This window comes from Poecilia formosa, unplaced genomic scaffold, assembly GCF_000485575.1.
Source record: "Poecilia formosa unplaced genomic scaffold, Poecilia_formosa-5.1.2 Scaffold197, whole genome shotgun sequence".
In the NCBI taxonomy this organism is placed as follows: domain Eukaryota; kingdom Metazoa; phylum Chordata; class Actinopteri; order Cyprinodontiformes; family Poeciliidae; genus Poecilia; species Poecilia formosa.
The window spans coordinates 882,245-897,448 of NW_006800136.1; the positions used below are offsets into that span (position 1 = coordinate 882,245).

The 15,204-nt window shown below is 38.6% G+C and overlaps 2 protein-coding genes across 4 annotated transcripts in view; both read left to right on the forward strand.

Moving 5' to 3' along the window:
* Positions 1–1,408: 1,408 nt before the first annotated feature.
* On the forward strand, positions 1,409–12,851 carry LOC103148078 (major facilitator superfamily domain-containing protein 1-like). Of its 2 annotated transcripts, XM_007566701.2 has the most exons (17): positions 1,409–1,622; positions 1,770–1,822; positions 2,036–2,148; positions 2,282–2,324; positions 2,428–2,495; positions 2,775–2,883; positions 3,806–3,908; positions 4,294–4,392; positions 4,638–4,749; positions 6,469–6,525; positions 7,053–7,209; positions 7,759–7,856; positions 7,962–8,074; positions 8,194–8,241; positions 8,445–8,511; positions 12,468–12,573; positions 12,738–12,851. In XM_007566701.2, the coding sequence occupies exons 1-17, from the start codon at positions 1,478–1,480 to the stop codon at positions 12,795–12,797; spliced, it is 1,551 nt and encodes a 516-aa protein (XP_007566763.1). In that variant the 5' UTR covers positions 1,409–1,477; the 3' UTR covers positions 12,798–12,851. The 2 variants fall into 2 exon arrangements, with proteins under 2 accessions (XP_007566763.1, XP_007566764.1); XM_007566702.2 differs by lacking the exons at positions 12,468–12,573; positions 12,738–12,851 and adding an exon at positions 10,671–12,340 and having other exon boundaries at positions 1,411–1,622.
* Positions 12,852–14,391: 1,540 nt separating this feature from the next.
* The window catches only part of LOC103148081 (schwannomin-interacting protein 1-like), a 265,763-nt gene continuing 264,950 nt past the window's right edge, over positions 14,392–15,204 (forward strand). For both annotated transcript variants that reach the window (XM_007566705.2, XM_007566706.2), the window contains exons 1-2: positions 14,392–14,576; positions 14,819–14,906. In XM_007566705.2, coding sequence (XP_007566767.2) covers positions 14,407–14,576; positions 14,819–14,906 — 258 coding nt within the window. In that variant the 5' untranslated portion in view covers positions 14,392–14,406. The remainder of the gene's footprint in view (positions 14,577–14,818; positions 14,907–15,204) is intronic.

Below are 15,204 nucleotides of genomic sequence, written 5' to 3' on the forward strand. Positions count from 1 at the left end.
TGGATAAACCACCGCTACTGATAATAAAAGCTATTAGGTAATCAGATAAACAATATGGTACACCGAATATGAACAAATTTCAGGAACCTTTTCAATCTATATATTAAAAAGAATTCAAATGGACCTAAGGTGAAAGGGTGTCACAAATATAAAACTACACATAGTACATTTGGAATATCTAAAAGGAAATCAACAGCATGTATAAGAAACAAGAACATGCAAATGCAAAAGAAAAAAAGCACCATGAACACATTTCCTGTGCTTTACTGATGTAAAGAAGCACTTAAAATCAAATTTTATCATTCAGTCTATTTTAAATACATTTATATTCTGTTTGGTTTAAGAGGGATTTGCTCATTCATTTGGAGGACAAATACAATCTAATGCAGTCAATGTATTCTTTTTTTCTTGCATACGACCAAAACCCATCTCAACCACTAGAGGGCAGCAGAACATTGAAACAGGTGTCGTCTTTGTTCTACAGCGTAACCTACTGAATCTGATTTACGTTCTGATTTGTAATGTCCCCGGGCTCTAATTAGACCGTCTCACTTGTGTTTGTTCTTTATCTTCTGGCAGTAAATTAAATACTTATTTTGTTTTCATTAAGATTTATTAGTCCGTTAAATGGAATTTAACTTATAACACAATGGGACATAAAGTCAGTTGTCCCATCCATTCAATGGCTGATTGCACAGAGGTCCTACCACCACCACAAACCCTGTAACAGTAACTTTGAGCTACAAGTGTTTTTTTTTGTTTGTTTGTTGTTGTTTTTGTTTTTATTTTGTTGATGTGCTATATTGTGTAAAACAGGTTTCTGATTTGTGTAAATGCGTGCGCATACGATAAGTTTCAGAGAAAGCCGTACCAGAATATTGTCTCTACAGACAAGGGCACATTTCGTAAGAAATAAGACTTTCCATTTGTAATTGCTCACACTTCCACCTGCTTCAAAAAGACAAGTGGTAAAATCTTAATCAGTTTTGTACTTTTGTAGAAATATGTTTTTTCAAATATCATGACCAAAAATCACGTTTTCTGTGTCATTGTAAAAAGAGTGCTCACTCCCCCGTTGTGTAAATGTTGCCGATAAATAGTCAATACACCTTTAACCCCTGGGAACATCCATATATGGTGCTCACATCCGGTTTTGAATGTCGACAATAACTTATTTTGTACCTATATCTTGGTGACGTTCTGACGGTTTTCTGTCCAAAAATACAGTTTACATCAAGAATGGTAAAGACGCCGTGAATGTTTAACTTCAAAAGGCAAAAGAACGTTAACAAATATCTCCCCGCCATTTCATTATCTGCTGCAGCGCAAAACTATGTAAAAACCAAACATCTATCCCATAGTTCAACGCGCGCTCCCGCGACGTGCCCGCTTCAATTTAAAGCCACGTGATCTCTCCGGTTGGGTCATATGATCCTCCTCCAGTTCTGTGCCAGCTTTCCTCAAACAACAGCTGAACATGGCGGATTTTGAGGAGCGGCGGTCGCTGTTGGGAGACGAAAATGAAGACCGAGGCCCCGGAAGACAACTGTCCGCCATCTGCGACCCCAGCCACGTCCTACACCGAGTGGTCGTCCTGGTTTTTATGTGCTTCCTGGGATTCGGTGAGCAGCTGTGGAGATGTTTGCATGGCACAAAGTGAAAGCAAGTCTTGAAACATTTCCAGAGGGCTTGGAATGGGATTGTTGTGTTTCTCTAAAGTGAAAAATAATACGTTCACATTATGTGATACTTTTTGGCGTTTATTTCAGGGAGCTACTTCTGTTATGACAACCCAGCAGCACTTCAAACTCAAGTCATACAGGTAATTCAGCCTCTTGGCGTCCACTATTGAACACCGTCGTAGAAATTTTAGTTTCCTTTTCTTTTCTTTTTTTTTATCCCCAATTGAGAAGTCAACTCAATGCATTTCACGACGCATTCCGAGGAACTTTTATCTTCGGCGTTGCTAACGTGCCTATTAATTTTAAAATGGCTTACTTACTGAACAAGTTTTGTTTTCCTTTTCTGTTTCCAGGATATGAACTTGAACACTGCTGAGTTCATGCAGCTGTATGCCTGGTATTCCTGGCCCAATGTGGTCCTCTGCTTCTTGGGAGGATTTCTCATCGACAGGGTTTTTGGCATCAGGTACGATAGAGAACCAGGTTGCTCTGGTTTTGTGCCAAATCCTCACCTTGCATCCTTGCAGTGAAAGAAGTGAAACCTTTTTTTTTGAATGCCGTCTTGATTGAGTTTTGTTGCGCATTCTTGTTTTCTGTAGGCTTGGAACCATCATCTTTTCCCTATTTGTCTGTGTTGGGCAGGTTGGTTTGTGTTAAACTCTTGATGTGAAATTGTCACTTGAAGTTTTTTTTTTTCTTCTTCTTCTTCCTTTTAACTATGTTTTGTTTTGAAACGTCTTCACAGGTAATATTTGCAGCTGGAGCGTGGTCCAATCATTTTTGGCTAATGGAAGCTGGACGCTTTGTATTTGGGTAAAAACATTTAGCTTTTCAGAATCTATTTTGGTCACTAAAAATTAATATGTAATTTTTCACATTAGCACAAAATCCAACATCTTTTTAGCTTTATTCAATTGATCACCTCACTTAAATTCTCATATTTACCCAATTAAATCAAAATCTCCAAAATGGAGTATAGCTTGACAGACGTACAAGCTCTTTATACCAAAAGTTAATCAGTTTTTCCACTTTCACACAGAACTAACATGTTTTTTTTTGTTGTCATTTTTTTTAAACTGTTTTCTTTGGTAGTATCGGCGGAGAGTCTCTAGCCGTGGCCCAAAACACGTATGCAGTCAACTGGTTCAAAGGCAAAGAGCTCAATCTGGTGTTTGGTCTTCAGCTGAGCATGGCTCGACTGGTATGGACTTTTTATTTTTTTTAATTTAATTACATTTTTTAATCTTTGCATCCATTGGGGATGATTAATTAGTTTGCAAACTTGAGTTGTTCACCATTTTGATACATCATAACCTCATGTTTTTCAATAGGATGTTTCATGACAAACCATAACAAGGTAGTTCAAAATTGGGAAATGGTTGGGAAAATGATTTTTTTCAGAATATTTTACAAGTAATCTGAAATATGATTTGGTCCAATTGTACTTGGCTCCCAATGAGTAAATGCTTTTCTACAGCTGCAAATCTTTTGGTGTATGCCTGTCCCAGTTTTTCATCTCTATAGACAAACATCTTTGCACATTTTTCTTTGTAAAAATTGCAGACGGATAACATGGAGAGCGTCTGTGAATCTAGATCTTCACAGATCTGGCCGCAGATTTTTGGGAAATTTTAACACTTGAATATGGTTTGATGATCTAAGACATTCGAGAATGCTGTGCAGTGAAACTACTCAAAATTATCCTGGTATCGTCTATTGATATTGCTCATATATCTATTGCAATATATACTATTGATTTATCACCCTGCCCTAAGACAACTTAATACTAAGACTACACTTTACAAAAGTGAACTCCAATTAACTCAAAGTTAACTTCTCAATGTTAACTTATAGTTAAAATGCACTACATTTTACCAACGGGTATCAAAGTAAAGGGGGCCGAATAAACACACACGCCAAGTTTTTCCAGATTTTTATTTGAAACGATGTCAGATTTTTCCTCCACTTCACAGACGTGTACCAATTTGTGTTCGGTTATTATAGATGCCAGATGAAATGTACCTAGGCTTGTGATTTGACTGTCCTTTACATCAAGGTGTGTGAATACTTTAGCAAGGTGCTGGTAGGTGTAAAGAGACGCCGTCTGCTCTCCTTTCCCGTAGGGCAGCACAGTGAACATGAACATCATGGGCTGGGTCTACAGTAAAGTTGCGGTCGCTGTCGGTTCCTCTGGACACACGACCCTCGGGATATCACTCATGATAGGTAAGTAATACACAGTTGTGTGTAAAACCGCTGGCTTCGCTTGGGTAGGAGATGGAGTTTAACCCGAGCTTCTGGTTACATGTTTTCGTCGCCGTATGCGTCCGACTTGCCGAGCCCTCCGCTCGTCTCGGGTAACGCAGCCGAGCAGAAAAGGGAACTAAAAGTGCCACTCGGCACCTCGGATGAGTCATGTGGGGTGTGAAAAGCTTTTTCTCGGCCGTGCAAAAGCGCTTCTACTTTTGCTCATCTTTGAAGTACTGTTGGTTAAACTTTAACTCGATCATCTGACCGTTACTCAGCTGTCAGGAAATGTTAAAATTATTTCGTGTTGTGTTCTTGAAGTCTTGAGACACTTTGTTTTTTTGTTTTTTTTTCTTCCTGTTAGCGGCTGGAACCTGTGTGTTTTCTCTAATCTGTGCCTTGGTGCTGGGATTTCTGGATAAGAGAGCAGAGAGGATCCTTCACAAGGAACAGGGGAGAACGGGTAATGTGAAGATAATGCCTTTGTTTTTATCTTTGTTCTTGCTTAACACTCATCTGTCAATACAAATCGATCCAGATTACAAAAAATGCAAGGTTGTCTTTTTTGTTTTTTTAGCTGAACTGATAAGTCTTTGTCTTATGTGCTGAGATTGATTTTTATTTATAAATTCCTTGTGATACCCAGATAATTCCAGGACTTTGAGGTAAGCAACTGAAACTGATGCACATATTTATCTTCTGTTTTAGGCGAAGTTATAAAGCTGACTGACGTGAAGGATTTCTCCCTGTCCCTGTGGCTCATCTTCATCATTTGCGTGTTTTACTATGTCGCCATTTTCCCCTTTATTGGACAGGGCCAGTAAGTATTTTACCTTTTCCCCTCACTAAGATGCACAAATCTTATCTGTCAAGTTGGCATCATTTATAGTAAAAAAAAAAACAAAAAAAAAAACATGTCTGAATAGTGCTCCTTATCTGTCCTCAACCATGTGGTATAAAATATGGAAGATATCATTCAAATGATGTGATCCACTTTTGTTTTTGTTTTTTTTAAAGCTTTTTAAAAAAAATCCATTTAATCATCACCCTAGTCAGTTTTCTCCTCATCACAAAACATTGCACCTTTTTATTGATGTCCCACTTTATTGTTAGGCTGAGTTCTAGTTTCACTTTGGGCCAACATTTTAAAAAAATGGTTATCGGTAACAATATAAAGTGTTACTTCTGTAATGAAGAAGTAAATCCACACACTTGTGAACTCTGACCACTGAAGCACAGTTGTTTTGTTTTTTTTCTAAAGAACTCTCCCAGTTCCTCATTGTTTAAAACCATAAAGCACGGTCGTTTAAAAGCTATGGGATAGTATGAGAGTTACATAGTAAACCATGACACAGAGATGTCTAAACTATATGTATGTTTTTGTTATTTCAACCAGATACCCAACCACTTTAAAATGATATATACTGAAGCTTGCTAGTGTTACAGTTGGAGCCCTCAGATAAAATCCCACTGCACTGAACTCCACTGAAAACCTGTTTTTTCCACCAAATGTTGATTTCTGAACTCTTCCTGAGTTAAAACATTAGTATTCTTGTTTCTAAATGAATATGAACTAGTTTTCTTTGCATTGTTTTAAGTCTGAAAGCGTTGCGTCGTTTTTGTGATTTTGACCATTTCTCATTTTCTGCAAATACAAAATTTTTTGCTCAGAATTTCAGCGACTTGTTGTCAGTAGTACCTATGAAAGGAAATGCATAATTTTAAGTGGTCTCTTATATTTTTTTTTTCCAGGGCTGTATACTAAATTGCAATTGACACCACAATATCCCAATTGCAAAAGAATTTTTATTTTTTAATGATGCGATGTGTAGTTGCATAAGATTATGAATAATATATTTACGATGCAAATTATTTTTGGCTTTTTGATATGTAAGCTACTCGCTTCCAGAAAGTTATCTTCCAAAAAAAACTAAAGTGAACCTTAGATGCAGCACCCAAAATTTATTTTATTTTTTTCTTATTTTTGGTGCCATGCAAAAAATGTCGTCATAGCAACCACTCTCCCCTCTCCTGCTGCCATCCTTTTTTTCTTCCCCTTTATACTGACTGTCACTTTTCTATACAGTTGCATTTGCCCCAGGAATCAAATCCTGCCACAGCAGGTGCTTTATTGCCGGGATGCCTGAACGCAGCGTGTGCATCTCAAAGATGCTCGAAGTTTTGACAAAACTGCTCTTTTTTTTTTTTTTTTTTTTTGCGCCGAATGGAAAAACAAGTTCAATCACACCAAGGAAAGGCAATGGGGCCTAAAAATGGTAATGGGTTTGACAGCTGGCTTTGTAGTGGAGTTGGTTTGCCCTCAATGAAAGGCACAAAGACGAGCCGACGACTGCCACGGCTTTTCTGCGCTTATGAAACAAATGGTTGAAACGCAGATGAGGGGAGAATATTTAACGTTTTAGAGGATTTACTGCCATGGGAATAAAATCACTTTCATCTCCCTCTGTGCTCATATAAGCATAAGAACTTTACATGGAGGTTTGTGCTGCGTCTCATCGCCTTACCCTTTGCCTTTCAGGGTATTCTTTATTGAAAAATTCAACTTCTCCCCAGCACAAGCCAGAGCCGTCAACAGGTAATTAACTTTTTTTTTTTTTTTTATCTTTTCCTTTATAGAGAAATGTGTATTTTTTTATTTTTATTTTGTTTTAGTAGAGTAGTTTTTTTTATTATTATTGTAGAGGCCTAATGTCTGAATATTATTCATGAACACAAGCTACATGAATTTTAGCCACCTTATAACCAAAGGTAATCTTCAATTTGACTTGATCGGTGATGACAATTCTTTGTTTGTTTGAATTGCAATGAAGGCAACAATCAAATCTGGTAAATATTCATCAGTATATGCAGTAAGAACCTCACCAACACAGACAGTAAAGCGAAATAAAGAAACTAGCTTTATTTACAGACCAGCTAAATGGTTTTCTAACTTTCTGAATCACGAGTTAACTCGTGAAGTGGACACATTAACACGGTTAAAGGAGTAAAGTCTGCACAAAAATATCCAACTACCATTCTGCTTTTTCCATCCAATTGCAACTCCTTTTCTTTTTTCTTCATTCCTGAAAGTAACTGAACAATTTTTATTTTTTGATTTTCCAGCATCGTGTACATCATCTCAGCTCCCGCGTCTCCAATTCTCGGCTTTATCGTCGATAAGACTGGGAGAAATATCGGCTGGGTCTTTGCGGCCGTCATCGCAACTCTCTGTGCTCACATGATGCTGGCCTTCACCTTCTGGAACCCGTGGATCGCTATGGTAACGACACACGGTCGCTTTTAATTTTTTTTTTTTTAAATTCAGACTAAAGCGTGTCTCTACAATACAGAAGCCGTTTTGTGTTGCTGAACAAACTGCACATAACAAAAGAAAAATTCTCGGTCCATTTTGCATCGCATTAAACGTCGTCTCCCCTCACCCATTTATTACCTGAACCTTCAGACGATTCATTTAGATGCACCTGTGAAAGCTTCCTCTGCAGGAAGTCTCCTGCCTTACGACGGAGCAGTTGACTGTGCGAACAAAAACAAAGCTTTAATTAAAGCTCTAGATTCAGAACTTAATTGTTTTTCGTTTGAACATTTAGCACGCCACAATTAAATGCCTGATGAACCCCGCTAATATGCATCATTATCCCACTGTGCTCCGAGTGATAAAATTAAGCCGCTTTCCAACTCTGAACGCTTTAGCTTCTGTTGACTACTGCTAAATCCTGAGTGCAAATAACTGAGACTGCATAACTTCAATTTACCGTTCTTTTTTTTTTTTTTTAAATAGATCTAATAGAAATCATTTCTTGTGTTCCAGTCCCTGCTGGGCGTCTCGTACTCCCTGCTGGCCTGTGCGCTGTGGCCCATGGTGGCCTTCGTGGTGCCTGAGCATCAACTGGGAACGGCCTATGGCTTGTACGTACCTTTTGTTTTTTTTAAAATAAGTTTAATATTCTGTTGTTTGGATTAATATATCGACTGAATACTGACGTTGCGTATCCTCCTTGGTTTGCCCACCAGCATGCAGTCCATCCAGAACCTGGGGCTTGCCGTCATCGCGATCGCAGTCGGAGTCATTGTGGATATAAGAGGATACCTGGTGTTGGAAGTGTTCTTCTGCGCCTGCATTTGCAGTCAGTTGGTTTCAGTCTGTCCTCATTTTTTTATTTTATTTTTTTTTAAGCTTTAGCCTGCCTCTGAGTGACATTTTTGTTTGTTCCCTGCACTGATTTCTCCCCACCTTGTCTTGCAGTCGCGCTGATGGCAGTGGTGGGGTTGTACTTTGTGGATTATCTTAAAGGTAGTTGGAGCCTGGAGTTTTTTCCTCCACCTCTGTATTTCTTTCAACTCGTTTTCTCTTGTGCGTCTCCTCATCGCATTTTCATTCTCATGACATCTCTTCACTGTCCCCCGTCATTTTTTTTTTTCCCCCTCGTTTTTTCAGCGTACTCCACCGCTCATCGCCAGACTCACTGCTTTTCTCTATGAACTCTCTTCCCGCAGGTGAAGGTCTGAACCAGTCAGCTGCAGAAAGGGCCAAACTCCAGAAGGAGACAGCTGAACATGCAGAGTGAGTATCCTCAATCCGTCATTTTATCTCAAATGCAAAACGTATATACGCTTGTGCACTTGAGGCTTAATTACTACTCTGAGTATGTTCTTGCAGTAATTGGCCATTTACTTTAGCCGTACACTCCAGCTAACGATTCATCCATTATTGAAATAATCCTCAAATAATTTAGTAACCGCCTCATTGCGATTAGTCGCTCCAGCCTTCACAGGTTAGTTGTAGCCTCTGAGTTTTATATATATATTATTGTATCTGAGCTGCAGATTCATGTACAAACCCCCAAATGCACGTGTCCCATTCAGGGCTGCACAGTCACAACGGCTTAAGGTTTAATGAGCGAACACTAACGGTTTACAAGTCTCAGTAGCACACTTCAACACCCCTTTAGAAATGTTGCATTGAACAGGTTGCCTCATTAGACTTTATTGAGCTTTTAGGTAGCCTTTACAGCACACTTGCTAATAGCCCTTCTGTTTATAAAGGCAAGCATGCTTATTATAAATGTAAATGTTTATGGACTTGTAGTTTTTTTTTTTCTTTGTTTTTTTTTTTTTTGGTTTTTTTTTTTGTTTTTTTTTGGTTCCAAAAAAACAGACACAAACTTAACTAGCAGCCATAAGGTCGCTTAAATTTCCAAAATGAATACATTCTGAATAATTTTCCTATTTGCTGGGTTTAATTGGCCTCCTGCAGTCATTTGCTTAAGGTTCAGGATGTGGGAAATCAAATGTTGGCAAACTGTCTCTGTGCACCCTGTGCTTTTTAAAGTTCGAGTCTCTTGCGACTTTAACCTTACCGATGTGTTTAGGGACGCCAACTGCTTAAACGCTTTGTTTCTAAAACCTTCTTTATCAGGAGTTGATGACCTAATAGAAAAGATGTCTAACGTTATGTGATGTGTTAAAACATGTGGTGTATTAAAAACAGACGTGCGACACTAGATGTGTCCTGAGCAGGAGTTTTTGTCCCAACGTCGATCTTTAGCATGTAAAGCAGCATTTATTGATACAAATGGCTGTTTTTAATCCCAGTCCGGAGTTGTGGCAATTTATGTGCTTAAATACTCAGTAGTTTTTAAAGTGTCGTAAAAGAATACATTTATATAAATTCTTTATTTTTATTAATACTCTGGTTATGTTCAACGTAGTTCTCTCACCACTTTGTTTTTTTGACGGGGAGTAATATTTTGAATTTTGCAGGAATGCACCTTGGAGAGTGTTAGCTTCAGCGCTAAATAAATTCACATGTGACTCTTGCTTACAATTTATCCAGAGAAGTGAGTTGAAGTGCAATGCGAACGCTAGCATTTCATGCAAAATATTTGAAATCATTTTTCCAGGTAAACACGTTGACACAACTTAAGGAAACTGTTCTTACACGAGCTTTCCATTGAACATGACCTGTGACAAGGCTGTTTGTTTTGAGTCTTCTCTTTGTAGATGCAAAGTTTGAGGCGACCTGTTACAGTAGCTCTGCTACCAAGTTACTGGTTTTTAGCATAATCGCCAATTCCGACGTTGGTGCTGATATACTGCGCATCAGTGACTATAAAGCCAGGGAGTTTTCAAACCTTAAATTGATACATTTATTGAAGTAAAAGACTGTTTTGTAGGATTAGGCATTATCCAGCGAAGAGCTCCAAAGATTTATTGGATCAACCCGTCATAAAGATGCAGTTTTGTAACCTGTGCACATTCTTTTATTTATTTTTTTATTTTCTGCAGTGAGCCCTCTGGCTCGCTGCAGGTGCAGCTGATCTGAAACCAGACTGTACATCAACAGGTTTTTGAAGTTATTTACCTTGGAGCTCATATGCCAATCAAACATGCAACAGTTGGAAAACAGATCGAAAACATAGGATTAGATTGGAGCAAACCCATTTACCACCCTCAAACACCATCCAGGAAATATTATTCTTATTTTATGTTTTTGTCTGTTTCTCTTTTGGCTAACCTGCTAGCTTTAAGGTTTACACATTTTGCATGCCACTTCTACACTTCCCATTCATTGCATGAAACGTTTCACAATTGCCAACAGCATTGCATCCCGTCTCTCCAAAGATCTAATATGTCTAACCCGAACTGTGTTGTACTTTGGACATGAGACTCTTTCGGGCTGACTAATATGATCTGATTCATGTTGTGGCTGATGTTTTCCAGATGACGCGGAGCGAACACACATGGTCCTGGGCTTCAGAACCAGCCGGTTGCACTGTCCACCCCAGAGCTTTCAGTCTGCGGCCAATGGGGCGGGACCGCGGTTCTGGCTCCGCCCAGTGACGTCATCTGTGGCTCTTCGCACCTGAACTGACTGGCTGTTGCTTAAACCCCATGTTGATATAAGGACGCTCATGAATGGCAAATCTCAGTTTGGACATGAAAACTACTTCTTCTCACCTGACCACAGTTCATCCTGCTCTTAATAACAACTAACTCATGTGTGTGTGTGTGTACAGCATGAAGGTTATTAACTCCTAGAAACCTACAGTGTTTACAGACCGTCAAGGGGAATGGTGCTCTTACTCCTTTTTTAAAAATCCTTGATTTATTATTTTTTGGTTTTAACTCAGAAAATAAGGTTCGCATTTCAGTTCAACTTTGTGGGTATTGTGTTTCCAGAAGAACTTGTTTAACTTGTCACACGTCGGCGTTATCACTGCCAAGCTAAACTCTCATAATGGAGTCGGCGCACTTATTTTCTCGCTGCAATCTTTAGTCGGATGCATCATTGACCTTTTGGTGGATAATCTCCAGCAGAGCATGACTCATCACTGTTTAAGCTTTATTGCTCTGTTATTTTATCCCCTAAACTCTTTAACCGCTTTTCAATGAGCTATGAAGTTCATAAGAGTTAATTTTCTGTCGCATCATCTATTAATGTGCAGATATAAAAAAAGAAAAAATCGGGCCCGCTTACGAACCCATTTAACTGTGTAATGATGCTCAGCCTTGGTGTCTGTAGTTGCATTTTTTTTTTAACGCAAGTCTTTTTTTTAATATTTAAAAAAAGACTTAAATGTTTCACAGATTTTTGTCGTTTAAACTCGGGTGATTAAGTTGATCGAAGCACTTTCCGAAATTCCTGCTTGCTTCAGACTGTTTGTGCACTTGGCTTTAACAAATTGCATTGTGGCCATGAAGGTGGAGATTACAGTCTCCATTTGCTTGTCGGAGTTGCAGACATGGTCACGGCCCAGTGGGTGATTCTCACCATATTTCTCATATTTTTATGTTGAAGCAAAAATATCTGCTATATATTTGAAAGCGGAGAAAAATCTATTTCTTACATATTGATTGTGGTCATAAAGCCATGTATATTTTATTTAAATGCAAAGAAAAACTAGTGTAACAAAGCACTTTGATAGTTGGAAGAAAAAAAGGCACACTTGAAATGATCAAATTAAGATTAAAAAAATGTGGAAACGCCGATCTGTGTAAATATGGGTGAGAAATGAATTGTGCAAGATTTGTTGAAGCAAAAAACATTCTTGACCATTAAAGTGGTATTTTCATTATGAATTAAATAATTTCCAATCTAAAAACTAAGTTTGAAAACTGAATTGAGTTTGAAGACCACAACCACTATTTAAGAAAAAACAAAGCTTCCAGAAGTAAAAGCCAGGCTATAAAGGTAACTTTTAAAAAAAGAAAAGAAAAAAACCCTCCACACTAGTGAGTCATAGAGGCTGTTTTTTTAATGAGTTAACACTTGTTACATTTAACTGTTGATTTGCTGAAATTATCTGTAAAATACCAATTATACAATGTTTGAAGAAGCAAACACCTGCAACCAAGTGCTGTGACACTTTTAATAAACATAAATTATTTGTTAAACAGTTGAATTCCTCTCTGCTTTTGTTGTTGCTGCAGCAGCATCTCTCTCTGCTGTATTCTGCTCCTACTTCCTCTGCTCGCATTAACGCTCTCGCCGTTGTGGCCGCGTCGTTGTTCCTACAGGAGTAAAAGGCAGCCCAGTATGGTGACGCAGGGTGGACCTGCTAGACTGGCACCCATGTCTGCTTTTGGCTTGCGTAACAGGTACCTTTCCAGGCTGGGAGCACAGGTACGGTCACAATTAGTCAAACGGAGAAAAAGGAAAATGTTTTAAGATTCGCTGTACAATCTCTTGTTCCCTGCGTCTTCTTAAAGGGGGAGGCGGGTTTACTACAACAGTGGGGCTGCTTGGCCTGTGGTCTGTCTTCTGCTTGATTTCTTTTATCCTCTCAGCTCCCAGATCACTGCTCTACCCATCTGTCATCGCTTGCCCACAGGAGCGTTCTGAAATGACGCCCGTCATTCATCTGTCTGCGTCTGCAGCGCTGTGAGCCAACTCTGAGGCTCGAGACCGAGTTTGCACTGAAATAGGACGACGCTTCAAAAGTGTCACGTTTTATACAGAACTGTTTTTTGCACTTTTACCTTTTGATGTTTTCATGTTGCTGACTGTTGACATTTACAGGTGAATCTTTAAGGGGATGACTTTTTATTTTTATTTTTTTTTTTAAGTAATTTCTACTGCATGTTTGCATGTAGACTGTATTTGTTGCACACTTGAGATGCCCTTTTGCAAAGTCGAACCAAAGATGTTTTTTTCTTCCAAGTATTAACCTCAAGGATCACCTTTTTTTAAACCTTTTCTAGATGTATATCCTTTGCAAACAGCAGAGGGCGCCATTTCACTCTGTTTACCACCGACCACGGAATTTCTTTGTTTTAGTCGAGCAATCAATATTTAGTTTGATTTTCTTGTTTCCTAAGCTACCACATGTCACTGGGATAAGGGAGACTAAGAATTGGTTGAATCATTGTGAAATTCTTTTAATGTTGATTATTTTAAAAATATTTGAAATAATAAAAATATTCTTAATCAATTGATGTTCAGTGGATTTTTTTCTCCTACACTTTAAGTTAGCCTAAAAATGTACAATTGAGTTTTTTTTTTGTTTTTTTTTTAAATCTCTGGTTTTGCTCATAACTTTGCAAAGGGGACATTTGAAAAGAAAAGAATAAAGTACGCAGTTTTGTTGAACGACTTACATTTGACAGAGTAAACATGTGCACTAAACTGTTTGCTTTTAAAGTCAAAAACTGACACATTGGCCATTTAATGGACTTGTTCATGGATGGTTAATTTTAGATGTCACCTCTTCCAGAGAGTACACTGATTCTCCCCATTTAATCTGAGCTGAAGCATTTTTTTTTAATTTTTTTTTTTAGTGCAGTTCCAGTATCTCGATGCAACTTTCCTAAGTATTGATTAGAGGCTGCCTAAATGCTATGCTTGACCTATTTGTATTTGTCAAACTGTTGAAAAGCATGTATCATTTCACCTGTCAAAATACCAATTATAAAATGTGCTTATATATATATATAAATATATATTTTTTAATTAAAGCATTTCCACAGTATGATCTTTTTACCACAGTATATTTAGGATAATCTACAGTATTTTATTATTGAAATGTGAAAAAAAAGTTACTTTCAATCTACGTATTTACTTTTATGTTGTTTTATCATATAAATCCCGATTGATTAAATGCATTGACGTTTGTTGTAACCTGACAAAATATGAAAAGTTTCAATGAATACTTTTACAAGTCAAAGTTCTGTTTAAACCTTTGTGTAATTAATGCCTGTGTGTGTGTGAGAGAGTGTGTGTGAGAGAGAGAGAAAGAAAGAAAGAGAGAGAGGTTTAATTGCAGGTGTAGGACTCTACTTCCTCACATCTACAACGTAAATAACGCCGTTTACGTGCAAATAACTTGGACTTAAAGTACTTTTCTTTAAGATAGTCTTAGATTAGAATATAGCGTAGTGGCCATTTGTTTTCCCCAAGAGACAGCTTGGAGAATAATTAAGGCTGCGTGGAAAAAAAAAAAAAAAGCAAAGTTAAGAGATGTCGTCAACACACGCGCTGGCAGCCCTGCGCACACGCTCAGCATCCGATTGGCTGCGAGAATCGTCCAAGTCTGGTCTCTCACCGGCTGCTCCCGACCCAAAGTGCTCACTTCATCTCTGTCTAACTGCGAGGGAACAGGTCGTCATGCTGAGGAGCGGCGCGAACAGGTCGGTGTCGCGTCCAGCGTCGTCTCTGTAATTACACATCTGCTTTTTAGGGCGACTGTTTTCCCGGGTACGACGAGCTCCGTGCACAGGCTGCTTCGGTATGCGCCGATAGGGAGAAAGAAGCCCGTGTAACGTTAGGCACAGCTGGGCGCGGAGCACGCGCTGCTCGTGTACACAGAGCTCCAAGCCGGACGTGTTGATTGGAGAGTTTTAGTCTTTTAACTTGACTGATGTCCTTCCAGAAACATGCATCAAGGGGAGGAGGTGAGGCTGCGCAGCGGGAGTCTGGCTCGCGAGAGGAAGCACCTTGCCTTGTGCATCAATAACAAGGTAAGAGGGTCAGCGGCTTTAATTGCGTGTTAGTGCCGGATGGTTTGTTTTCCTTTACTTTTGGGTGAATGTTCTAAGTGGATGGTGGCGAAATGATTTGTTTTCCTTTTTTTTTCTTTTTCTTTTCTTTTTTTTTGGTGAGAGAACATTGCAGGGATGATGTAATTTACTCAGTAAGTTCATTCGAGCACTGATCAGCAGCAGACACTTCGAAGGTAAGGCAGAGCTGTAATGAATAACACATGGTGGTGCTATACATTGAATATGTTGTTATAAATAGGTATGTTAAAACTATATA